The sequence below is a fragment of the Neofelis nebulosa genome, chromosome 6, assembly GCF_028018385.1.
Source record: "Neofelis nebulosa isolate mNeoNeb1 chromosome 6, mNeoNeb1.pri, whole genome shotgun sequence".
NCBI lineage: Eukaryota > Metazoa > Chordata > Mammalia > Carnivora > Felidae > Neofelis > Neofelis nebulosa.
In genome coordinates, this window is record NC_080787.1 from 112,922,055 (window position 1) to 112,948,318 (window position 26,264).

Below are 26,264 nucleotides of genomic sequence, written 5' to 3' on the forward strand. Positions count from 1 at the left end.
AAAAGATGTGGTGTATATATACATATATATATATATATATATATATATGTATATATACACCCACACACACACACACAATGGAGTATTACTCGGCAATCAAAAAGAATGAAATCTTGACATTTGCAACTACGTGGATGGAACTGGAGGGTATTATGCTAAGTGAAATTAGTCAGAGAAAGACAAATATCATATGACTTCACTCACATGAAAACTTTAAGAGACAAAACAGATGACCATAAGGCAAGGGAAACAAAAATAATATAAAAACAGGGAGGGGGACAAAACAGAAGAGACTTATAAATATGGAGAACAAACTGAGGGTTACTGGAGGGGATGTGGGAAGGGGGATGGGCTAAATGGGTAAGGGGCACTAAGGAATCTACTCCTGAAATCATTGTTGCACTATATGCTAATTTGGATGTAAGTTAAAAAAAAAAATGAAATTATCAAATGAAAAACAAACAAAAAACCAACAGCAGCATCAGAATTGTTTACTCAATGTTATTCACAGAACAATTCAGATTTTTCTAAGTCCAGAGCAAATAATTTATCAATTTGGAAAGCATTATTACCAACATCAGTATTTATTGGAATGAATGACTGATATATCTTCGGACACCTTTTCAACCCTGAACATATTAATTCAGCCTCTCTTTAGTAATTTACACGTAAGAGAGTCTCCTTTCACTAAGCAAAAGCATACCCACACATCTCCTAGAGTTCTGCCAAACTAAAAGAGCTGTCAGGGTAGTTGTGGCATTCATATCTTTTTTCCAAAAGTCCAGGGATCCCATGCCTTGTTGGTGGACACAGTTCACTTTCAACTCAATTAGAGCTTTCTGAAATAAAGTCATACTCATGGGGCAAACACTTGAAAATGCAGTTATACCCTGTGGACATCCCAAAAGAAGCCATATAAACTTAAAGTCTGATTTGTTCCCAAGAATAAAACCTGAACAAAATAAAAAACAAGAACATCTTTAGAAAGTATGACCCCATTTCTACCAAAGCTTTGAATTTCTTCAAAAACCTATGATTCTAGGACTGGAAATAATTTAGTCTGAACACCTGGACTTCTTAGAACTAATTAAAGATATTCCATTTTATTTTTCTTTCATTGTTCAATTCCAATGTAAACAGATGGTTCATTAAATCAGTAAGAAAGTATGATCCTGTGAGCCCCCAGAGTCCTAAAGTTGGGTTTTCCTATGCTTTTTAATTCCAGAAAGTCCTTGATCTGAAGAAGCAGTTCCATAAACCTACTGAAATAAAACAAAACTAAAATCCCTATAACCCAGTTTCTTCCAAAGAGTCCGTCAACAAGGAAATATTAAGGGCTACAATGTGAAGAAAATTCATAATCTTTGCCATTTCCTCCATCATATCAAGAAAACAAACTTGAGGGGCACCTGGGTGGCTCAGTCCATTAAACGTCCGACATTGGCTCAGGTCATGATCTCACAGTTCGTGGGTTTGAGCCTTGTGCATCAGGCTGTGGCGCGCTGATAGGTCAGAGCCTGGGGCCTGCTTTGAATTCTGTGTCCCCCTGTCTCTCTGCCTCTCCCCAACTTATGTTCTCTCTGTCTCAAAAATAAGTAAATAAACTTAAAAAACTAATTAATTAATTAAAAATCTTTAAAAATAAAGAAAACAAACTTGACTTGTAAAATTCAAAACTTAGCACAATCTCTCCTTAGCAGAGCAACTTTTAAGTTCTGCCTTAACTACTTCCAAACATTTTTCCTTCATAAGTGCAGTCTCAACTGTGACCAATATACATACTTTTTGACATTTCACTCCAACTCCCCAAATCCCTTTTTGGCATATAGTTAGGATCTGTTATAGCTATATCCCAACATTAGCACTAATTAGGTGAAAATGTTTCATTAGAAATATCAGGTAGGATTCACAGAAGGGTCAGACCAACTCTATCTGGCCTGAAAGTTTTTGTGGGGAAGTTCATGGTACATGCATAAGGCTTTATTCTAACTAGTTTCCTTTGTCTTCTATTAGGTCTAGTCTAACCAGTGGCCTTTCTGCTAGCTTTGCTCTAGCCAAGTGACAAGGATTCCAATAACTTGGAAAATGTAAAACCTCAAATCTCTTGATGCCAAAAAGAAGCTCATGTTTTAAAACTAACAATTTAGAGCAACTTTCATCTCAGAAGATAAGGGAAATGTTTTATCTCTATATCTTATCTATAATGTAGTTAAACTTTGATTAATAAAAATCAATTGGGAATAAGATGTTTTGTTTAAACCTTAAGCAGATCTTTCAAGTGTTATTTTTTGAATCCAAAATCAATTAGTTTATTTCCATACCTCATTAAGATTTGTCTTAGATATAATGTAATCAATCACTGAACATATAATTCTAGAAGATGTTATTTCATGTACTAAATCTTTAAGGTTAGGTAAATATATTTTTAAGATTTTAAGATTTTTAAGATTAATTATTTAAGATTAGATAAATCTTAAAACTGGAAAGCAGAAAAAAATCTAACAAAAAATGTACTGAAGCTACTGATTATTAAATATCATTTCAAGGGGCACCTGGGTGGTTCAGTCAGTTGAGCGTCTGACCTCGGCTCAGGTCATGATCTCACAGCTCATGAGTTCGAGCCCCACATCAGGCTCTGTGCTGATAGCTCGGAGCCTGGAGCCCACTTCGGATTCTGTGTCTCCCTCTCTCTGTCCCTAACCCACTCGCATTCTGTCTCTGTCTCTCTCAAAAATAAAAATTAAATAAATAAAAAATTAAATAATCATTTCAAGACATAAATGCAAAACAGAACAACACACCTGATTGAAAGATGAATCACTATCAGAGCAATTGTCTGTGCAGTAACTGTTGCTCTTCTCCTTCTGGATTTTTTTCTGACTCTCTTGACTTCGTACCTCATCTTCTTCAAACTTGTTAATCATAGATTCCACCACTACCATCATGATGTTCTTCAGGGAATGCATCATTTCTTTGTATCTTTAAATTCAAAGCAGTCTTGGTAAGAAAAAGACTATTAGCACAAATTAAAACGCTCAGCTCAATTAAACTATCTTATTATTTTTTCTGTAAAGTCCCTTTAAAAGCACAATTCTAAAGAAAAAAATGCAAGTCAGTTTTTCTTAAGGAACAAATGGCACAACAATTCATACAACAGAAATAAAAATTAATAGGAAATCTAAAACATGTGTTATTCCCCAGGTTTCTTCATCTGATTACATGGACCGAGGTAGTAAAATTAACAGAATCTAAGGCAAGATGTTCCAATGGTATGGATACCAGTAATTAGCAAGAGTCAACTGTTATTATCATACTATCAAAACAGTCTATTTTACATGTCACTTTTATTCCTTGTTTTATTTCTACCTCTTTCTCTATTTTCCTCCCTTCCTCTATTTTCTTTCCTTCCCTTTTCCCTGCCTATACTTTATATCTATAGGCACCTATAGCCACCATTGAGGCCTAAATAAGAGTTAAGCTATCAGTGGGTCCTTCAAAACAGAGACTAAAAAACCCACTGTCAGTAATGTTAAAAAAGGGATTCCTGAAATAGGTAAGAGTTTGAAATGGATGGCTTCTAAATCCCTTTTAGCTCCATGGGTCTGAAAATCTCAGAAAGAACTTATAAATAAATTTCTCTACTTATTAAGTGCAAACTCTCAAGCATCCACATTAATATTAGATTGAGATGCCCAAAACCCTAGAAATAGAATTTTAGAGCTAGATGAAACTATAAAAAAAAAATCTAATCTAACCCTTTATTTACAAATGAGGAATATGTGACCTGGACCATTGAAATTTCTACATTTAAAACAAAAAAGCCATAAATATTTAAGTAAACATAGTGAATACAATACTAAATTTGGAATCAGAAAACCTGGATTACAATCCTGATGACTTTACATACCAGATTTGTCATCCCAGGTAAGTTTCATTTTCCTCAGTTATAAAATGTGACAAAAAGAATACAATCTAGCTGACCTATTTCACTTAGCTGTAGCAAAACATAAGAGTATGTATCTGAAAGTTCTTTGTAAATATAAAGTATGATACATATATTTATCATTTATCATTTAATAATGAAAATACTTGAGGAAAATAGGCACAGAAACTTCCTCTTTCTTTATATTTCTGGTATATGGGTCATTGTAACTCCACAAATCAAAGGAAGAATAGGTGAGTTATTCTTATATTAAAGGATAAAACCATGCTGGGGGATTTGGATAGAAGACTAAGATTTTAAAGTTTAAAGGAGTTTTACGATCTATTTTAAATTATATGATACAAATTACATATTATTCTATACATATTACATACAAATTATGTAATACAAATTACATAATTCTATACATAACTTAAAATATATTCTCATACATTTAATGATTTAGCAACATAATTTATGTAATATATAACTAGAAGCAAATTTAATATAATACATAGTTATAGATGTATAGATTTTCAAAGCACCAGAAACGGTGAGAAAACACAAAAATATTAAATTAGATGGTAATAATTAGAAACAATATAGGAAGAAAACATGTACAGAAGAGAACTGTTACAGAGGTAAGAAAGAGTCCAGGGAAGATCCAAGTTTGAGGTAAGAGGATACAAAGAGCAAGAAAGAATCCTAAGACACTCATTAGACTAATTGGCAAAGTAGCTATAGGATAACAGAGAAGAGGCTCCAGCTTTCTCCTCTACACATTCTCAGCAGCAAGAAATAGGGACACATAACAATGCCCTGGGAGCAATCAAGACCTATCCATCAAAAGCTGCTCTCTTCTTCCACAGTAAGTGGATTATAGCTGGACACAAGTCTAAACTACAGTCCCCAGACTCCTTTGCAGTTAGGTATAGCCATGTAAACAAGAGAAGTCCTGTCCCCTTAAAAATTACAATATGGTAATTTAATGAAGACATATAAAAGTAAAATCTCAATGATGTATAAGGTAAGATTATGGGTAAGTAAAATCCACAGAAAATCTTTAAGTTTCATTTTAGACATGTTTCCTCCAGACCTGTTTGAAAATACCAACATGAATTCTTCTGCAAGAAGTATCAGCAAACTGTCCAGAGAAAAAAATAAGAATAATTCTTTTAATTCTTTTTATTCTTTTTAAAAATTTTAAGTAATCCCTCCACCAACATGGGGCTCAAACTCACAACCAAGAACTAGAATCACATGCTCTACCAACTGAGCCAGCCAGGCACCCCAAGAATAATAATTCTTAAAATTTAAACATCAAAAACAAACAAAAAAGCTAGAGAGCCAGACCCTAAATATCAAATGAACTATATACTTAAATAGTAGCCACTGCCATTTTGAAAAAGCCAAAGAAAAACAAACACAGGATGGACTATGAACACTATTAAGAAGCCTCATCAAGGGGCGCCTAGGTGGCGCAGTCGGTTAAGCGTCCGACTTCAGCCAGGTCACGATCTCGCGGTCCGTGAGTTCGAGCCCCGCGTCAGGCTCTGGGCTGATGGCTCAGAGCCTGGAGCCTGTTTCCGATTCTGTGTCTCCCTCTCTCTCTGCCCCTCCCCCGTTCATGCTATGTCTCTCTCTGTCCCAAAAATAAATAAAAAACGTTGAAAAAAAAATTAAAAAAAAAAAAAAAAAGAAGCCTCATCAATACTCCAAGAAGTAAAAATAAGAAAAAGTTCTAAGAGGTAATGAATAAAAACCACATCAATTAACCCTGCAAATTTTACATGGTGAGTAGTTCTTACATATATGAGGAACCGATGATAGACCCTACAAATGAATTCTTTATTCTATAAAACTCTATTTAAAAAATAAATATCAGGGCACCTGGGTGGCTCAGTTGGTTGACTGTCTGACTCTTGGTTTTCAGCTCAGATCATGATCCCAGGGTCGTAGGACTGAGCCTTGCGTAGGGCTCTGCACTAAGCATGGAGCCTGCTTAATATTCTCTCATTCTCTCTCTCTCTCTCTCTCTCTCTCTCTCTCTCTCTGCCTCTCCCCCATTTGTGCTCTCTCTCAAATAAAAATAAATATCAAAATGTTTAAGAAAATAATCTGTAATTATTACAGTAAAAATGCTGTTAATAAAAGTACTGTTGACTAATCATTAGTCCTAGGTAATTTCTGAAGAATCTCTCACACACACACACACATACACAAGAAAGAAAAGAAAAGAGAAGAAGGAAGGAAGGAAGGAAGGAAGGAAGGAAGGAAGGAAGGAAGGAAGGAAAGAAAGAAAGAAAGAAAGAAAGAAAGAAAGAAAGAAAGAAAGAAAGAAAGAAAATAATACTCTGCACAACTGAAAATCTTTCATCTATGGTTCACAAAGCAGAAGACAAACATTCATTAAGATATTTAACATCTTTATGAGGTAATTATTATTACTAAAACACAAGAAAATTAAATGACTTACCCAGAGATAAAAAAATAATTTCCTAATAGTCCCATATAAAACTTTGCTTTTAATATGAAAATTCTTTCATTCTCTAATAAAATATTTTAATACTCCTTTTAGAATAAGTTTTATAGTACTAACAGAAATAGATTATTAGAAATTATATTATCCAAAAATGAAGATGACTCTAGTGTTTGTTTTTTCTGCAAATCAAGAATTAGGAAATCTTGATCTGAATGGCTTTTACTTAATATATCTTAGTGCTTTGAACTTTATTAATTTATTGATAGGCATACACTGTTGCTTTGTTCAATAACAGATTTGTTTAGGTAATATAATCAGTTGTCACAAAGAGAAAGAGGTCCTGTCCAATGTCATAAAGAGTTTAACTATTTAAAAATAAATCGTATTTAATGCTTTAGAATACAATAGGTAACATAAGCTCAAGTACATAATACGGTTTTTGTAATACTGGAAAGATGAGCCACATTCTAAGCTTCCATATCTGCCTTCAAGCCACAATAGGAAGTAAGGCCCAGCATGGAGAGAAACCAGACTGCCAACAGCTCCTAGACACATTACATACATCCAAGCCCAGAGACTAGAATTAACAAAGCAAATGTCGTATGTCCAAAGCATTACCAAAAATAAATTTGTGGTATCCAAATTTAAAAGATTTTACTATGTATAAAAATTCCATAAAATAAAAATTAAAAAATAAAATTTTTATTACAATAAAAAAAAATCATTGCCATCTAGCTTCAGAAGGCAATTTTTAATATTACCTAATACACTACTTACCCTAAGAATTAAAAGCTAAAGAACAGAGCTACAACAAGTATGAATTACGGAGAAACTAGAAGGGGTACCTGGCTGGCCCAGTCAGAAGAGCATCCAACTCTTAATCTTGGGGATGGGCCCCACATTGGTGTAGAGATTACTTAAATAAATAAAACTTTAAAAACAATTTTTTTAAAGGAAAACCAGAAAACTATTTGTCCATGCTGCCCTTCATAGCCCTAAAGTCTTCTGTTGTGTCACATTTCATGCTAGGGGTAAAGAAAAAAAACAGACCTTCAAATTGTCAATCATATGCCAAGGACTGAAACACTAAAATGTGGAATATCCAAGTAGCTGAGCTTACATATGAGAAGGAAACCCTAAACCATCTTTCATCTCAGTGACTGTTCTGTATTAAATTGCACTTTGAGTAAGAGTTAGGCATTTTGTCATGATACCCACTACTCAAGAACCCAGAGTGCCTCCCTAATGCCTTTATATCATCCCAGTTACTACTCTATATTAAATTGTACTTTGAGAGTTAGACATTTTGTCATGCTGCCCCCTTCTCAAGAACCCAGAGTGCCTCCTTAATGTCTTTGGTATCCATTTGGCTTCCATTTAAGGTTTCCATTTACCTGGCCAACTTTGAGCTTCACGACCTTTTTAGTCAAAAAGCCATTTCTTTGGGCGGTGGGGGGGGGTTGTTTTGGTTTTGTTTTTTAAAGTTTATTTATTTTGAGACAGAGAAAGAGAAAGAGAGAGAGAGAGAGCGAGCATGTTCGGGAATGGGAGTGGAGCAGAGTGAGAGAGAGACAGAATCCCAAGCAGGCTCTTTACTGTTAGCTCAGTGGCTGAATCAGGACTCGAACTCACAAACCACGAAATCATGACCTGAGCTGAAATCAAGAGTTGGGCTCTTAACCAAGTGAGCCACCCAGGCACCCGAAAAGGCATGGTTTTTAAAACACCAAATCAAACAGAAACTATATGGTTCTCATTTTCTGTCAGACCAGAAAGGCAGGCAAGCAAGGAACAATACACATGGAGAGCATTAGGGCTGAAGGTCAGACATGTATATACCACACAAATCCTACCCTAAGGAATCTATAATAGATTAGCAGGGAGTCAATAACACAAGTAACTAGAAAAAAAAAAAAAAAAACTAGAAAAAAATATGTATGAATTCTTACAGGGCAACATATACCAAAAAGTGGTCCTAAAAGGGAAGTGAGAGAAAGACAAGCTCTACACTGGCCTCCAATATCAAACAACTGTACCTCTCTAAGCAAATCACTGAATTTGCCTCTCTGGGCCTGTAAATTAAGGACCTTAGAACAAATAATTTCCAAGGTATTTTCTAGCACTGATATCTTAAAGTTTTATGGAGTTAAAATTGATTTAACAAAAACTGAGCTCATAAGTGACTAACGTACTTTTTTTAGTTTTTCCATGACTACTGTCCAGCCATGCTGCATGACCCCTTATTCAAGGGTTTGTCTCTAGTATCCGTCCTCCCCCACTTCCACGTAGTATTAGTTTAAAACTCCTCAAGTTTTCACTGTGGGCACATGGTCATCAGTTAGGTATTAAACTTCCCAGTCTCTGTTATAGGTAAGTTGGGCACATGACCATGTTTTAGCCAGTAGAAAGTGAGTAAATAAAGAATCTTGCTTTCTACCCTCCCTTCTCTTGTCCAGGCTGAAATCCTGTTGTGGAGTTAGTGTGGCTGCTCCAACTATGCAGATGAAGGCAATATTCAAGAACAGAGATTGGTAAAATACATATTCTGGACCTAAACTAACCTACCACTTGTTTTTGTAAAGTTTTATTAGAACATACACACACTCTTATTTACATAGTGTCTACAGTTGTATTATTACTACAACAGCTTGCAAAGCCTAAAATATTTATTATACAGCCTTTTACAGAAAAAGTTGACTAGCTCCTATCCCAGATATGATGGAACAATAGAACAGAAAGAACCTGGGGTCCCTGGATAAAGTCATTCAGAAAATCCACCTACCTTTGCTGCATTCATGTACTTCTGAACTGCTATATAAGAGGGAAAAAAAAGTGCTTTCTTTGAGCCACTGCATTTTGGTGTCTATTTGTGATAACTGTTTAGTATATTCTAACATCCTCTTCCTCCATATTTCCATGTGATCCTTTGCATATATCATGGCACTTACCATCCTGTATTGACATTACCTATTTCAAATTTATTTTTCAGTCTAATGTTAGACTCCTAAAAACACTATGGATTATTTGGGGGTAGGAGGCATCTTATTTAACAGTATAGCCCCAAGATTTAAAACCTAACATACAGTAGTTACTTATTAAATGCATGTGATATATAATAAAGGAAAAGAAAAAATAATTTACTGCTAAAGTCAGAATTATGTCAAACATCAATAACATAAAATTGATTATAATGGCAAGAAACAATATCATTAATTCATCCAACAAGTACCTATTATATACCTAACATTTGCTAGGCATTTTCAAGGCATTATGGACACAGAAATAGAAAAAATAAAACTATCTACTTTTTGAGAGTTTACATTCTAGTGGGGAGACAATGAAAATGAGCATAAAATAAGCAAATACATATATTATCCCATATTAATCAGTGACGAAAAGTTAAGAAGAAAAAAAAGCAAGGTAAGAAAGAGAAAAAGTAAAAAGGGAAAGGCCATTGTTTTATATAGAGAGATCAGGGAAGGCCTCTCTGGTAAGGAGACATGGAACTGAGACCTTAAAAAAGTAAAGGAGAATTAGAAACAAGCCAAGGATATTCCCTCCCACCACTGCTTTTCAACATCCTATGGGAAGTCCTAGCTAATGAAATAAGACAAGAAAAGTAAAAAGGAAGCAAGATTGGAAAGGAAGAAATAAAACAGTGTTTGTAGATGCCATGATCATCTATGCAGAAAACCTGAAAAAACTGACAATAAAATTCCTAGAATCAAACAATTATAGCAAAGTTGCAGGATACAAATTTAATATGCAAAAATCAATCACTTCTCTGTATACCATCAATGAACAAGTAGAATTGGGAATTTAAAACATACTATTTACATTAGTACCCCAAAAATGAAACACTTCAGTATAAACCCAACAAAATATATATAAGATCGGTATAAATAAAACTATAAGTTTCAATTGAAAGAAATCAAAGAAGAACTAAATAAACTGAGAAATAGTCCATGTTCATAGATTAGGACAATACAATATTGTCAGGATGTAAATTCTTCTCAACTTCATCTATAAATCCAATGCAATCCCAATCAAAATCACAGGAAGTTATTTAGTGAATATAAACAAACTGATTCTAAAGCTTATACAAAGAGGCAAAAAAAGAAAAAACAGAATAGCTAGCACAATACTGAAGGAGAAGAATGAAGATGGAGAACACTACTCAACTTCAAGACTTGACTTTGAAACTATAAACCTAAGTAATCATACAGTGCAGTACTCACAAAAGAAAAGATAAGTAAATCTGTGGAACAGAGTAAGAGCCCAGAAGTACCCTTAAATATAATCAACTGATCATTGACAAAGGAGCAAAAGCAATAAAATAAAACAAAAATAGTCTTTTTAACAAATGGTGCTGGAACAACTGGACACCCACACACCAAAAAATCAATCTAGACATGTGCCTTACACCCTTCATAAAAATTAACTCATAATGGATCACAGACTTAAATGTAAAACACAAAACTATGAAGTTCTTAGAAGATAACATAGAAGGAAGTCTCAATGACCCTAGGTTTGGTGATGGCATTTTAGACATGACACCAAAGGCATGATCCATGAAATAGGTAACTGATAAGCTATACTTAATTAAAATGAAAATTAATATCTGCTCTGCAAAAGACACTGTCAAGATAATGCAAAGACAAGCTACAGACTTGGAGGAAATACTTGCAAACAACTTACTGATAAAGGACTATTATCTAAAGTACACACACACACACACACACACACACACACCTCTTAAAACTCAACAATAAGATAACAATCTGATTAAAAAATGGGCCAAAGATCTTAACAGACATTTCACCAAAGAAGATATATAGATGACAAAATAAGTATATGAAAAGATACTCCACATCTTATGTCATCAGGGAAACACAAACTAAAACAACGAGATATTACTACACTACTATTAGATAACTACTATTATAACACCCAAAATCTGGAACATGGATATCAAATGCTGGTGAGTAAGTAAAGCAACAAGAAACCTCATACAACGTTGGGGGAATACAAAAGGGTACAACCGCTTTGGAAGACAATTTTTTTTTTTTAATTTTTTTTTTTACGTTTATTTTTTTTAACGTTTTTTTAACGTTTTTTAACGTTTATTTATTTTTGAGACAGAGAGAGACAGAGCATGAATGGGGGATGGGTCAGAGAGAGAGAGGGAGACACAGAATCGGAAGCAGGCTCCAGGCTCTGAGCCATCAGCCCAGAGCCTGACGCGGGGCTCGAACTCACGGACCGTGAGATCGTGACCTGAGCTGAAGTCGGACGCTTAACCGACTGAGCCACCCAGGTGCCCCAGAAGACAATTTTATAGTTTCTTACAAAACTATACATACTTACCACATGACCAACAATCATGTTCCTTGCTATTTACCAAAGGAGTTGAAAACATATGCCCACACAAAAACCTGCACACAATGTTTACTGTAGCTGTATTCATAATTGTCAAAATCTGGAAGCAACCAAGGTGTCTGATACATCCAGACAATGGAGTATTACTTAGTGCTAGATATGAATAAGCTATCAAGCCATGAAAAGACATGGAGGAAACTTAAATGCATATTATTAAGCAAAAGAAGCCAATCTGAAAGGCTAAATAATATGTATTTCCAACTATATTATATTGTGGAAAAGGCAAAACTGCGCAGACAATAAAAGGATCAGTGGTTGCCAGGGATTTGGAGGGGGAAGAATGAATAGGCAGAGCATAGAGGATTTTAGGGCGGTGAAATTACTGTGCGTAATCCTATAATTGTGGATACATGTCGTTATAAATTTGTACAATTCCACAGAATATACAACACTAAGACTAAGCCCTAATGTAAACCATCCCCCTAAGGGAGGGCTTTGCTTAGCTATTTGAGAAAGAACAAGACCAGGGTGGCTGGAGCAGTGTGAGAGGGAATATAGTAAGAAATGAGGAAGGAGAGGGAACAGAAGGCTCATGTTTGGGGCTTCTGGGCTACACTCTGAATTTTACTTTGAATGAGATGAGAAGCCTTCACAGAATGCTCAGTGGACTCAAGTGGCAGGATCTGACTGATTGTTTTAAAGCATCATCCTAGCTGCTATGAAGGACATGGGTTAGGGGTGCTTTCAAAATGCCCTGCTGAGAGAAAATTGCTTTCAAGTATTATTGTGAACATACTCACTCTTTAGATTCCTGGGTTCTTTTAGTAACATGCTGTACAACTGTGTCATAGCCAGATTCTTCATCCTGTTTCTGATTAGACATCCATTTTTCCATTTCTTCTTCAATCATGGACCCCAAAGTGTTATATATATGCTGTCTAAGATATTTCACAAATTCATAGCTAAAAAAAAATTTAAAAAACAAATGCAGTCAATATCATGAACTCACTTATTAACCATATCCAGAAGAAAATGTTAGCACAGAAAGATTTATGAAATACTCAGATTTCTTACCTTGAACCAGGATTAAATTTTTCATCCCAAATCATCAAGCCAATCTAGAATTATGTTGTTTTTTTCTGGGACATTGGCATTTTCCACACCCCATGCCCACTCACTCTATCAATCCACCTACTCATAGACACTTGTTAACATTTCCTACACATCCCTTGGCTTCATCACTTCCTTTTTTTTTCTTTCCATTTCTATTGATCAGTGCAAAAGCACATCACCTCACGCAGACATTACTACAGCAGTCTTCTTGCTTGTCTTCTTTCACCCTCTTCCCTCTCGTATTTATCCTGAACACTGTAGTCATCTTGGTCCTCAAAAGTCATGGATTTCATTATTTCTGAGTTAGAGTCATTTCACTCATACCCAATAAATATTTCTTGTATTTAAAACTAATTATTGGCCATTTTCCAAATACAACTTCCTTGGCTTGGCATTTAAATACCTAATTCATCAAGCCCCTTAATTACTGCATCTCCACTTACATGAGGCCACACTCAGTTTTCTCCACAAACCATCAAACATGTTGATTTGCATACAAGCAAGGAGGGACTTTTAAGTGACTACCATGTGTTAGACACTGCGCTAAGCACTTTATTAATATTGCTTTATTTACCACATGAGATAGGTAAATAGATGAGGACACAGACTGAAAAGTTAAAAAGCCTTATCAAATTCACCAACTAGTAATTCAGGTCAACCTTACTCCAAAACCAGTATCATTCCCACAACCCCACACTCTCCCCAAGATGCAAAAATTCCAAAACTATTTAAGAAATAAAATAAGAGGTTCTATAGTGTTCAACTGAAACTGGAAAGGAAAATAAATAAATGTAATACTCATATTTTTACTAATTTTTGTATTATTTACATTTCTTCCCTTTAGAGAGGTAAATCTATTACATTTTATTTTCTCAAAATAATAATTGGCATATTAAACTTAAAAATAAAATTTACTTAAAAGTTTAAGTTATTCATTGAAATTACTTTTAAATGTTTAATATTTATATTCAACGTTTAGCTAGTAACTTTTCTTTTTCTTAAGTTTATTTACTTATTTTCAGAGAGGAGGGAGAGAGAGAGAGAGTGCAGAGTGTGGGAGGAGCCGAGAGAGAGAGAGAGAGAGAGAGACAGAGAGAGAGAAAATCCCACGCAGGCTCTGCACTGCCAGTGCAGAGCCAGATGTGGGGCTTGAACTCACAAACAGTGAAATCTCGACCTGAGCCAAAATCAAGATCAGATGCTTAACCGAGTGAGCCACCCAAGTGCCCTTAGCTAGTAACTTCTAAGCTTTAGGAAAATAGCTATTAAGAACAGAAGAGATAAAGTGATTTTGCAAACATAATGACCTGCAGTGTTAGACCAAAATGACAAGCACAAAGTTTCAGAAATACTCCAAGAAAAACAAAACCCAAAACTTACTGAATCACATGTCCTAAAAATAGCCTCTAATAATTATTCATGCAATTTTGAAGTTTTTGCCTCTTCTGGGGAGTCATCATTGCCTTACATCACTTGGAAGACCTTCCCTTATACAAGCATAACTTCCCATCCATTTTAAATGCTAACTTATTTTTTGGCTTGTATATTTGTAATTATAAGCCAAATATTTGCATATTCTATACAAAATGGTAAAGACTTATATAAGCAAGAATTCAAAGATTAAGGTTTCAAGAGAATCTTTTAAAGATATTCTTAATTTTTTTAACATTTGACAGTCCCTAAACTGCCTCCACAACTAGCTCTGAGACTAAAGTTGACAGATGTGCATGATGTGATCTGAAGAGCAAAAAATACGTGTGTTCTCCACCACAACTATTCCACCACCACAAACCCTCTAAAGAATCAGAATATCTGAAATTCCAATACCATAAATGTATCACTGCTGTCTTGAAAATGTCCTTGTAGGGGTGCCTGGCTGTCTCAGTCAGTGGACCATGAACTCTTGATCTCAGGATTTTTAGTTTGAGCCCCACATTGAGTATAGAGATTACTTAAAAATCAAATCTTAAAAAAATAAAATAAAAAAATAAAATGTCCTTGTAAATGAAAAAGGATCCAGGAATAAATAATCTCTTGAGCCCAATCAGTCTGAGCTCACAGCCAGCCAGAGAAAATTGAATGTGGAACAAAGTGTAAAAAGATAAACAGTCCCTAAAAACAATCTTGATCCTCCTCATAATCCTGCCCTAGGCTAATCAGACACACCAGTTTTCCTTCACATCTCTAAGACACTCAGTGGGAAACAAAACATGGGGCAAGCTGGAGTTAATTCTCTGAAACTAAAGGAACGGCCTCTCTGAAGATGAATTCTACATCTCACCATCAACATTTACTACAGAAAAGTGAATTATTCCTTAGTTTTATCAGTCCCGTTTCTCTGCCACAAATCAAGCAATTAGGAGAAATGAATATTTAACTAATATAAATTTTGTGCTTGCTTTGTTTAAAGCCCAAACTGTAAGCAAGTAGGTTATGATATTTTCATAACTAAGGCAGTGAGGAAATACAAGGAAAGCCCATTAATACAATGTATTCAAGAAAGTTAACAGAATACCAGTCTAAAATAAGACACATCAAAAACAAAAACAAAAACAAAAACAAAAACAAAACAAAACCTCCCCACTATTTATCACCATCTATATGATATAGCAAATATGCTGACAAAAAGTTTAAACCTCCTTTTTGGGAACTTGAATAACCACATACTTTTTTTAAATGACATCACTTTTATCTGTGGCCACAGTAGTATCTCCCAGGAGACTCCATTCAAAATATTTCAAGGTTTTGGTTCATCTTCCAAATTAAATGAACCCAAGAACCCCCAAATTAAATATTGCCTAATGGGTTATTGCTCTTTTAAGAAAAAAAAAAAAAAATCTCCAGGGAAGATAAGGCCTTCTATCATGGGAGCACTACCAGGCTGCCTATAGCCCTTTGGATACTCTACTAACTCAAAGATTATTGGAAAACTCTCAAGCTTCCAATCTTAAATTAGTAAATAGAGTCATTTCTGCAAGTAGACCTTTCTACTCTGGGTAAGAAAAATCCAAGTCTTCAAATTCTCACGTGACAATTCATTTTGTGTTGGTTCTTTTACTATCTGAATTCATGGCAATACCCCATAAAATCCTACGAGGAATACTATTCTTCTGTAGTAGTGCCCAGGATAGAGAATTATTATTGCTATGGGCTGGGAGATACTATAACACTTAATATATTTAATTATTATGTACTTAATCATAAAATTAAGTACTATGTTGCTTTCACTGTAATCCTCATAGTATTGGTGCCATCCAGTTGCTCTTATGAAGTCTTCATCTAATCTAAAAGATTGATGATAACCACAGCTTTTTAAATCAACCCATTGCATCATTTTTAGAAATTATTCTGGTGTAGCTATATTCATATTTTGTATAAAAGCAAAAGCCCTGGATGCACAAGAGACTTTCGAAAGGTCCCATACTTATAACAGGGATTGCAAACTCAGCGTCACTGGGGGTAGACAGGTAAACTAAAGCCAGCCACGTGTAAGAGAGAAAAGGAAGAGGTGGTGGTGAAATAAAAGGATGTGTCTCAGCTAAAAGGAAAAGCTTCCACATGGCTTTAGCCACTTACTGCCATTTAGGACTATTACAGCCTGATGTGGATTTTTCAATGTTTTAATAGAAGCCAGAAAACTACCTTATGTGCTATCTCCCAATTTTTAAATGTTACTATTTTTTAAAACCAAGCCAAAGAAACACATCCGTAGACCCAATATGGCCTGCAGAATGCCAGTTTGACCTTTCACCATCCATTCATACAAGTATTATAAACAACATAAAATCCTTACCACTAAAGATACTGGTGAATCATCTCTGTTTAAAATTTCTATTTAAGAAATGTAAAACTTCCCTCAAAAAAAAAAATGTACATACTTAATAACTTATGTTAGAAGATCCTTACTAGGCTTAATTAAAGCAATTCTGCTACAATTTAAGTCCTTTCCTCTCAGAATTAGTTTTAGCAAACTCCTTTAACATTTTCAGATTAATATACTCTAATTGCACAGGAAAGACCAAGACTACAATATTATGGGAATAATACCTCTTTGCCATGGACTACAATAAATACAACTTCCATTCATTTGTATTTTAACTGAAGTCTATTAATATTTCTTTCTTGGTCATTTTAAAATATTCTAGGGAGTGCCTGGATGGCTCAATTAAGCGTCCAACTTTAGCTCAGGTAATGATCTCAGTTCAGGAGTTCAAGTCCCACATCAGGCTCTCTGCTGTCAGCACAGAGCCTGCTTCAAGTCCCCTGTCCCCCTCCCCCTCTCCAGCCTGTGTGTGCTCTCTCTCAAAAATAAATAAACATTAAAAAAATAATTTAAATTTTCTAATAACAAAGTTTCTTCTTTTTTAAAGGACATGATCTATACAATTAGTAAATAACTTTATCTTTAGAACTCTACAAATCCCTTTGTTTCAGGCTTAAGTTCTAAATCTTACACTGGTCAATCTTGTAACCTTAGACAAAACACATGACCTTGCTAAATGTCAGTTCCCACTACATAACAATAATGATAATCCCAATGCAAAAACTGTTGTCTATTACACATAGCTATACTTTGACACTTTTCAAACCAAAGGTACTATACATGTTTGACTAACCTTATTTGTTACCATAAAAGTAATTTAATGAGAAAAAATAAACATTTGGTTTCAAAGACGCTATCACCAAGTGAATGCAAAGTATCTTTTTCCAAATATTCCTCAAAGAAGGACATTAAAAACCTGAGTCAGGCGGGGCACGCCTGGGTGGCTCAGTCGGTTGAGCGTCTGACTTCGGCTCAGGTCATGATCTCACGGTCCGTGAGTTCGAGCCCCGCGTCGGGCTCTGTGCTGACAGCTCGGAGCCTGGAGCCTGCTTCCGATTCTGTGTCTCCCTCTCTCTCTGGCCCTCCCCCATTCATGCTCTGTCTCTCTCTGTCTCAAAAATAAATAAACATTAAAAAAAAAATTAAAAAAAAAAAAACAAAAAACCTGAGTCAGGCATTTGCTACTAAGGAAAAATATGTTCACCTCACTACATTTCAGAAGCAGCTCAACTAAAATAGACAGCAATGAACCTCATCACTTTGCTTTACTACTGGCAAATATGAAATTTTTTACATTTATGTCAGAAAATTTACAAAGTTGAGTAAAAGAACATTCATTTTCCATTTTGTTCTCCAGCTTTATTACCTAGATTTTTTTCCAAGAAAACTTAATTATTTCTTTCATGATGAATTTCTGACATGTTCAAAATGTCTATACCAAAATATGCACTGATACACAGATTACTATTACAACATAAGAACATAAAAAAACTAGTAGAAGTTTGTTTCAAGACATCATTCTCTTAGTTATTTAAATAAGCAAGAAATTTTCAACCATATATAGAAAAAATTATCAGTATTGGTATGTTTTAAAAAGAGACTTTATTAGAGTAAGTTATGAATTATAACGCTGATATTTGGAATTCTTATTTCAGAATCAAAAGATTTATTATATAACCAACCTAACTTTATATATCATATTAGTATATAAAAGATTATGTAATAGAGGGGCGCCTGGGTGGCTCAGTCGGTTAAGTGTCTGACTTCGGCTCAGGTCATGATCTCACAGTTTGTGAGTTCGAGCCCCACGTCGGGCTCTGTGCTGACAGCTCGGAGCCTGGAGCCTGCTTCGGATTCTGTGTCTCCCTCTCTCTCTGCCCCCTCCCCTGCTTGTGCTCTGTCTCTCAAAAATAAATAAATGTTAAAAAAAATTTTTTTAAAGGTTATACAATAGAACGAACAAGCTTTACATCGCGTACAAACTTTTAGGTCAAAGAATAGGCTTCTGAGTCATGATAAACAATTACTAGAAATGCATTCATTAATTATGGAGGCACGCATGTAATTCTTAGTCATTTCTCTATACATGGATATCACTTTACACAATGGAGGTTTTCTTGAAGGTACCATTTAAATGGATTTCACAGATTTAAAAAATCAGTGGTACATTCTTCTATGAAACAAAAAATAAACCTAAACAAATTATTACTGTGTTCCCTCTGTATCAAACCAAAAATATACTGGATGTGAGGGTTACAAAACTGAGCATTTGCATTAGAGACTCTTATAATCATCACAGTTGATAATTATTAAAATAAATACACATACACACACACACACACACACACACACACACACACACACACCACAATTCTTATGTAAATGCAAGTAAATATGCTCTAACTCTGGTTCTCAACCCTGGCTGCACGTTACAATTCTGCACATTCTCAACCCTAGAGAGCTTTTTGAAAATCACTACGGCCCAGACTCTACCACTCCCCCTCTGCCAAGCTGCTCAGGAAATTTTGATTCATTCATGATGAGGCCCAAGCATCAGTATTTTTTTACATTGGGCCCACCTGATTCTAGCGTAGCCAAGAGTGAAAACCAGGGCCAGTTTGGTTTCTGGGAATCTACACAACACATGCACACATAATGAAAGCAATATCCTCATCCCTACCTCTCCTCCCCTCCCACAGCCCTGAAATCCTTGCTGCCACTTTCAAAGACAGAGAGGGAAAGTTTGGATATTTTAAAGAATTTGTACAGTTTAAGGTAGAAAAATAGAAGATGCTATACAAAGCAGAGATAGTAGTTTAGGGAAGCTGCCCATTGGGGCAAACCCCCAGATAGGGCTATACTGTCTACATGATGGTTTTCCCCAAGTGACTGCAATTTCTCCCACTTTTTTATAGTACCTAAAATTCCATCATGTATGGACTCAACTGTCTTAAATATCTTCATACAAAAATACAATAGCCTAAAGACACCAGTTGCCCTATAAGTCTCTTTAATAAAATTGTCCTTGTCAATACCAGGACAACATTGGGTGGATTTAAGAAACCAATGTTCTGATAGTGGAGAAGGGAAGGTAGATAATTCTGAAGTAGGAAACACTTTTGGAAGCAATACATACCTAAGTGACTTAACGTACAATGTCAAGGAGAGTTAGGTCAGTGAAAACAAAGACCAAGTATAACTGTGCTAACTGACCTTTAATATCCGACTGAATTGTAAGAGTCTATGAAAATACCAAAGACAAGCAAGTCCTCCTCTTTTTCTCTCCTCCATAAAGAGTTCCTTCCTCCTAAGGCACAGATCTCAGGTTAATGCAGCTAACACATGACTTTTAGCATCTATGCTTTTAAGACTACAAGCTACTTAAAATACTTTTAGGATTATATGGAGAACAAACAGAGGGTTACTGGAGGGTTTGTGAGAGGGGGGATGGGCTAAATGGGTAAGGGGCATTAAGGAATCTACTCTTGAAATCATTGTTGCACTATACGCTAACTTAGATGTAAATTCAAATAAATAAATAGATGCAAAAAAAATACTTTGAGGATTATAAATCTTACTTTTAAAACTACAAACTAGTTATACTTTGAGAGTGTCTGGATTTTTTTAGGTAGGCCAAGTGTAAATCTCTTTAGTAAACAGTGAACATTAAGTATGAATGGTAATCAGCAGGCATTTAATCTAATGCACTGCTGAAAAGCAAATTACTTTATTACAACAGTCATTAAACTACTAAGAGGAACAACAATGACCTAACTTAAACTTGAAAAGCATTCTAAAATTGAAGCAGCTAAAGCAATACAGGTAAACATTTACATTGAAGAAAAAAAGAAAAAAAGCTGTATATTAATGAGCTAACCATTCATCACAAAAGTTTTAAAAACTTTTCCAAGAAAAGAAATAAACAGCAGAAATTTTAAAACCATAAAACATATACATAATACAAAGGAGGAACAAAGCCAATAGCTGGTTCTTTTAAAAGACTAAAAGAAACCCTTAGAAGAACAGAATAGGGAAGGCACAAATCAAAGAGAAGAATAAAAAGGGGGATATATAGCTATAGATATTAAAAATATTTAAAAACTACAGGATTTTAATGAAAAACTTTTTACCAATAAATTTGAAAATCTAGACAAAATGCACAAATGCCGAGAATATGATCCTAGCAAAAATTGACATAATAATTTACAAAGTATTTAAACAACTGCTTATATGTGAAATAAAAACCAGAAATGAAACCCCAAACTTAATGCTTCATGTGGATTTGTGTGAGGTGAACTTGTATTACATGAATTATAAAACATTATTAATTAAACCTTAATTTGAGAAAATTGCAATTATTCCATAGTCTATTGTTTAAGTAATAAATCAATAGTTAACCAATAAAAGCTGTTCTGTAATGTCTCCCAAAATAAATATGATCACAAATAACAGCTATTTGTAGTAGATTTAATTAAGAAATAAACAGGAAAATCATGGAAATACGAAGAAACTTTATGTATAACCATAAATACCGATGAAATCAGTAACTATATTAACAAGAATTCCTTACTTTTGAAAACTCCCTTGAGAATCTGGTGAAAACTATAAATACTCCCCCTATAAAACTGCAAGTAAAAACAAACTTTTACATTAAAGGGCTCAAAAACCCAATTATGCGCATAAAGGAAATGAGTACGAGTTCCAGATAAATAGAATTTCAGAGTCAGTAAAGGTAACATAAAAAAAATTTTAAAACATCTCTGTGAGATCAAAATGAAATACAACCACTGAATTTAAAATACTGCTACCAATAATAATTAATTGGGTTCCTGCAAGAAAACGTTTCAATGGAGAGGATTAATTTAAATTAAATGAACCAAAACAAAAAAAAAGGTCTCTAAAGAAACGTAACCTTCAAGATTTATCTCAAGTGGTACCTCTCTCATTAAACTATTTCTACTGCTCGCAAACCCAGAGTACTCTGTAGCTCTTCTACAGCACTTATATTTTTGACATGTATCACAGACATTTGAGTATGTGCCTTATCCCTTCATAGGAACTTAAACTATTCGATAGGAAGTTAACAATCTAACGTCAGTATTCCTACGGTGCTCAGAATGGGGAATTGGGGCAGCCACTGAAATACCAGATCAGCCAAGGAACAGAGATCTTGAGAACTCATTACTTTAAGCCAATGTGACAGGCACAGTGACAAGAATCCTTTGAAATAACAGAATTCCTCTTAGAAAAACATGAACAATTTTCAACTATTGTTACTGTGTTGCCCATGAGGAAAAACGAAGAATTAGGATATGTTGGTTGTGGCAGCAGAAACACAAAGGAGACAGAAGCTTTGGAAAGTAAGTAAAGAATAAAGAATACATAAATTCGATATTTGTGTAAATAAACGAAAAAAAAAAATGAACCTCAAACTTGGGCGCTATGTTAACAACAATAATCAAATGAACATTCTTTAACTACACTTTGACCCTTTCTGGATCAGCTGGTTTGTTTGCTTAAGACATCAAAAGCTATTTTACTTGTGAAAATTTTCATCAGTTTCCTCCAGATGTAAGAGGATTTCCTCGGCGCACTCCAGAGAGGGGGCACCCGTGATCTTCTCTTTTACGCTCTGGAACAACTGCCTCAGCATCGTCTGCATCACCACCTCGTCCTCGCCAGAGAAATGGGCCATCCTCTGCAAGAATCAAATACCCACGCCCATTACTCCAGGTCGGCGCCAATGCCGCGCACTGCGCACGCGCGCTCCCACCCCACCCAGGCCAGTGCGCTACGCCGTTCCCCGGGAGACCGCGGCAAGCGCTTGGGGGTGGGTCCTCGGCTGCCTGCGCGTCTTTCCGGGAAACAAGTCACCTTACTTTGGGGAAGCACGGGTCCTCAAGGACCCGCCTTATGTACTTGTCGTTGCCGGCCTTCCGTACGAACAGAGTTCAAGTTGTCACCGCTAACCGCAAAAAAGACAGCCCGGAAGGTTTTGATGGGTGGGCCTGACGGCGGGACGTCTGCGGTACGTGTGACGTCATCACGTTGACGTGACTTCCTGAGTGGGAGGGAGTGCCCCTTGGAGACCTGCCCGGCGCCTATGTCAAGTTTCAGGTGTGCTCGCTGTCCCTCACCATGTGTTTGTAGAAGGGAGGGAATGGAGAACGAAGAGTCAGAATTCAGTAAAAGTGAAACTGAAAGTAGCTTGAAAAGTTTTTAACTACGTGAATGGTATTGAAATGTTACACCGTTGTTTTTCTCTAACAGCCAACATCTGTTGACTCCTACTGCTTAACCAAGCACCTTGCTAGGAACTATGAGAAGATGCCCTCATAATCAGACAGACACACCCCAAAAAATCCACGTTTACACCGTTAAGTGTGATTAAGTGTTACGTTAGAGAAATGCTCCAGGTAGGTGTTGTGGAAACCAATCCCCTTTTAACCCAATAGAAGAGGCAAGGAAAGAAGCGAAGAAAGAGGCATTAACATTCAGGTGCTCGAGTTGGTAGGCTGGAAGGAGGAGGTGAAGAGGCTACAGAAGCAAATCGGCCACAATTGAAAGGGTCATATTTGGCACGTTTACAGGAGAGAGATTAATCTTGGAAGTAGCAGGACACAGTTGGATTCCATAGTGACACCATGAGATATGTATATGAGGATCACTGTGCAGGAAGATGCAGTGTATTATAATAATAGACCTTCATCCAGTTTCCAATCCAGATAAATCCTCAGACCATGGTCATGTCCAAGCTAAGGAGCCAACCCAACAAAGTTTAGAATCAGATCCTGGTGTCTATGGAATAGTCAGTCCCAAGCCATTGATGGGTGGTTTAATGTAGATAAATTCTACTTTATCTGGCTTAAATTTTACTCTCCTGGTAACATCCAATATTCTTTACATGTTAGCCAGGATCAGTGATTCCTTTGATGTCTATGCTGTTACTTCCAAGAGTAGAAGTATGATATATCCTTGCCAACTCTGACAGCATGTTTCTTAGTAAAATGAATGCTTAATCTTGATTGTCTCACTACTACATTAGGAAAGAAACATACTAGCAGAGTAAACAAACTGTATTTGTCAGTGAAGCTATCTAGTATTATATGTGCATGTGTATGTGTGTGCACATTCGTAGAATCACCAGCAATGCAACCAGCTCCATGTTCAGATTAACACAGATGAGTTGTACTGGCACCTCAAACATCAAGATTAACATAGCTATTAGTCGTGGGATTTTTCTGAAATGTAAGCTATTACTGTTAAAATTCAGAGCAAAAAAATAATAGCTTTATTTTATTTAGTTTTTGCATTCCTAGAAAATTCAGTGTGTTAAAACTGTGCCAAATATTTTTATATAAATGGAATTAGTTCCTACACTCAAATACATATCAAGAGTTTTCTCATCTACTTTGCATGTCCAGCAAGATCATTGAAAGTCATAAGGAACCAGAACAATTCTTTTGTGTGGGAGATTGTCCTGTGTGTAATTCCAGATGTTCAGCATCCATAGCTCACACTACAAATGCCAGTAAGTACCATCTAATCATGTGATAACAAAATGTCCCCACATATTTATAAAATGCCTTCTTGGGAAACAGGGATGATTTGAACCACAGATTGAGAACCACTGTTCCAAAGGATATAACTTAGGAGAAAGAAAAACAACCTTAATAGAATACCTGAGATGCAAGAAGGAAAGATAGCCAAACAGCAAGTGAGCATAGTAATGTATTTAAGCAAATCTCAATAAATATTGTCTGTGTAAAATAATAATAATCTATAATATTCTAATTTGTGAATGTATAAATTCATAGCCCTAAAATACTGTAAACAACCATGTATAAGGAGGAAGTGTAATGATAGGTTGAAGTAGTCTGAAATTCTTATATTTTTCTTTTTTTTTTAATGTTTACTTATTTTTGAGAGAGAGAGAGAGAGAGCAAGGGAGGGGCAGAGAGAAAGGGGACAGAGGATCTGAAGCGAGCTCCGTGCTGAGAGCAAAGACTCCGATGTGCGGCTCAAACTCATGAACCAAGAGATCATGATCTGAGCCAAGGAAACTTAACCAACTGAGCCACGCAGGTGCCCTTATATTCTTCTAAATGGAGTTTAAGATATTGAACTTAAGTCCAAAATACTGATACATTTAAATAAACTTAGCCCTTCTCTTATAGGAACTGTCAGACTGGATTTTAAAATAACCAACTATATGCTATTTATCAAAACCCTAAAAACAGAAAAGTTAGAACCAAAAAGGTGGGGAAATATAAACCAGATGAATATTATCTAAAAGAAAGCTGTTGAAGCTATATTTGTGTCAGCAAAAATACAACTTAAGAAAAAGATGTTAGGGACATAGCATGCCACTTCACAAACATTATTTAGTTCAATGGAAGATAAAATTTTGAACTTTAAGTAAGCAAAATTCTTAATCTCTCCAAGAGTCTTTAATATTTTCCAGAGAAGGTTTCTGCACGTGTCCTTATAAAATATCCTTGAATAGGAAGCACTTCGAAATTGAATACCTAAGATCTATTTTTTTAGGTTTGGTTTTTCAGATTGTTAAGGAACAAATAAAACACAATTGCTTCAGCAAAGTTTGCATCTATGAAGAACTGAAATATCATTTGTTATTGTTAAAGATGCAAAAACCTCTCAAGGTATCAAAAAACGGTTGTAGCAAACCAATTACCTTGTTGTCCATACTATAATAACCCTATCATTTTTATGACTCAGTTTGTCTCTTTCTTTATCATCTCTGCTTCTACTGCTTCTGACCATCTTTCTTAAAGCCACCTGCATTAAAATTCCCTAAGACTCTACAGGATGCCTTGATGCAAGCCCTGTAAAACAAAGCATTTATTCCTTCATATCCTTGGAGCATTGACTGCTAATATTTTACATCTGAGTCCCTTTTCAGGCATTGCCCTGGAAAAAGGAAGTGGTCATGCTCAAAGTTATGCTCTCTACCTGAGGAAGGCTCATCTATGATGACTGGTCACTGTGGTATCTAATGGGCCATCCTTTTTGTCTCAATTGGAACAACTCTGAAGCATCCCAGTCTCAAAACTCCTCAGATGATTCCTGAAGCCTCTGTTCTGAGGGCATTACAGTTGAACTTATTTCTAATTTTGCCTCCTAAACTTCTACCAGATATTGTCTCCAAGAATACACACTAATAAATCTACTACATAAAAATCTCAGATTCTTGGAGTCTGTTTCCAAAGGAATGCTATCAACTACAGAACCTAACTTGATCAATTAGATGTTATCCCATTATCCAATACATATTGTTCCTAATAGAATGAGTTTCTGATGATGGCATAAACTGCTGGTCTTCCTTGTACCTGTGGAATTTTGCCAAGGCACTGATGTTGTTCCAAACATACATGGCCACAGTAGCAATGTTAATTACCTAAAACATGGTTTTTATATGTTTGCTTTAACTAGACTATGGGCATAGAAGGTGCTTTAACTAGACTGTGGGCATAGAAAGTGCTTAGAACTCATGGACTTGCAATAAGATAAAAGACTAACCGAGG

At 35.5% G+C, this 26,264-nt stretch overlaps 1 protein-coding gene and 1 long non-coding RNA gene across 5 annotated transcripts in view; one reads left to right on the forward strand and one right to left on the reverse strand.

The window, feature by feature from the left end:
* Positions 1-22,732, reverse strand: part of TBC1D32 (TBC1 domain family member 32) — a 202,075-nt gene extending 179,343 nt beyond the window's left edge. For 3 of the 4 annotated variants that reach the window (XM_058735121.1, XM_058735122.1, XM_058735118.1), the window contains exons 1-4: positions 22,599-22,732; positions 22,260-22,417; positions 12,584-12,745; positions 2,802-2,979 (exon numbers count right to left, since the gene is read on the reverse strand). In XM_058735121.1, the coding sequence (XP_058591104.1) occupies positions 2,802-2,979; positions 12,584-12,745; positions 22,260-22,414 (495 nt within the window). In that variant the 5' untranslated portion in view covers positions 22,415-22,417; positions 22,599-22,732. Of the gene's footprint in view, positions 1-2,801; positions 2,980-12,583; positions 12,746-22,259; positions 22,418-22,593 lie in introns of all 4 variants that reach the window. The other variant, XM_058735119.1, reaches the window with a different exon arrangement.
* Position 22,733: 1 nt separating this feature from the next.
* Positions 22,734-26,264, forward strand: part of LOC131514776 (uncharacterized) — a 47,436-nt gene continuing 43,905 nt past the window's right edge. Inside the window, exons 1-3 of the long non-coding RNA XR_009263265.1 lie at positions 22,734-22,836; positions 22,990-23,135; positions 24,144-24,250. This is a non-coding gene — a long non-coding RNA (uncharacterized LOC131514776). The remainder of the gene's footprint in view (positions 22,837-22,989; positions 23,136-24,143; positions 24,251-26,264) is intronic.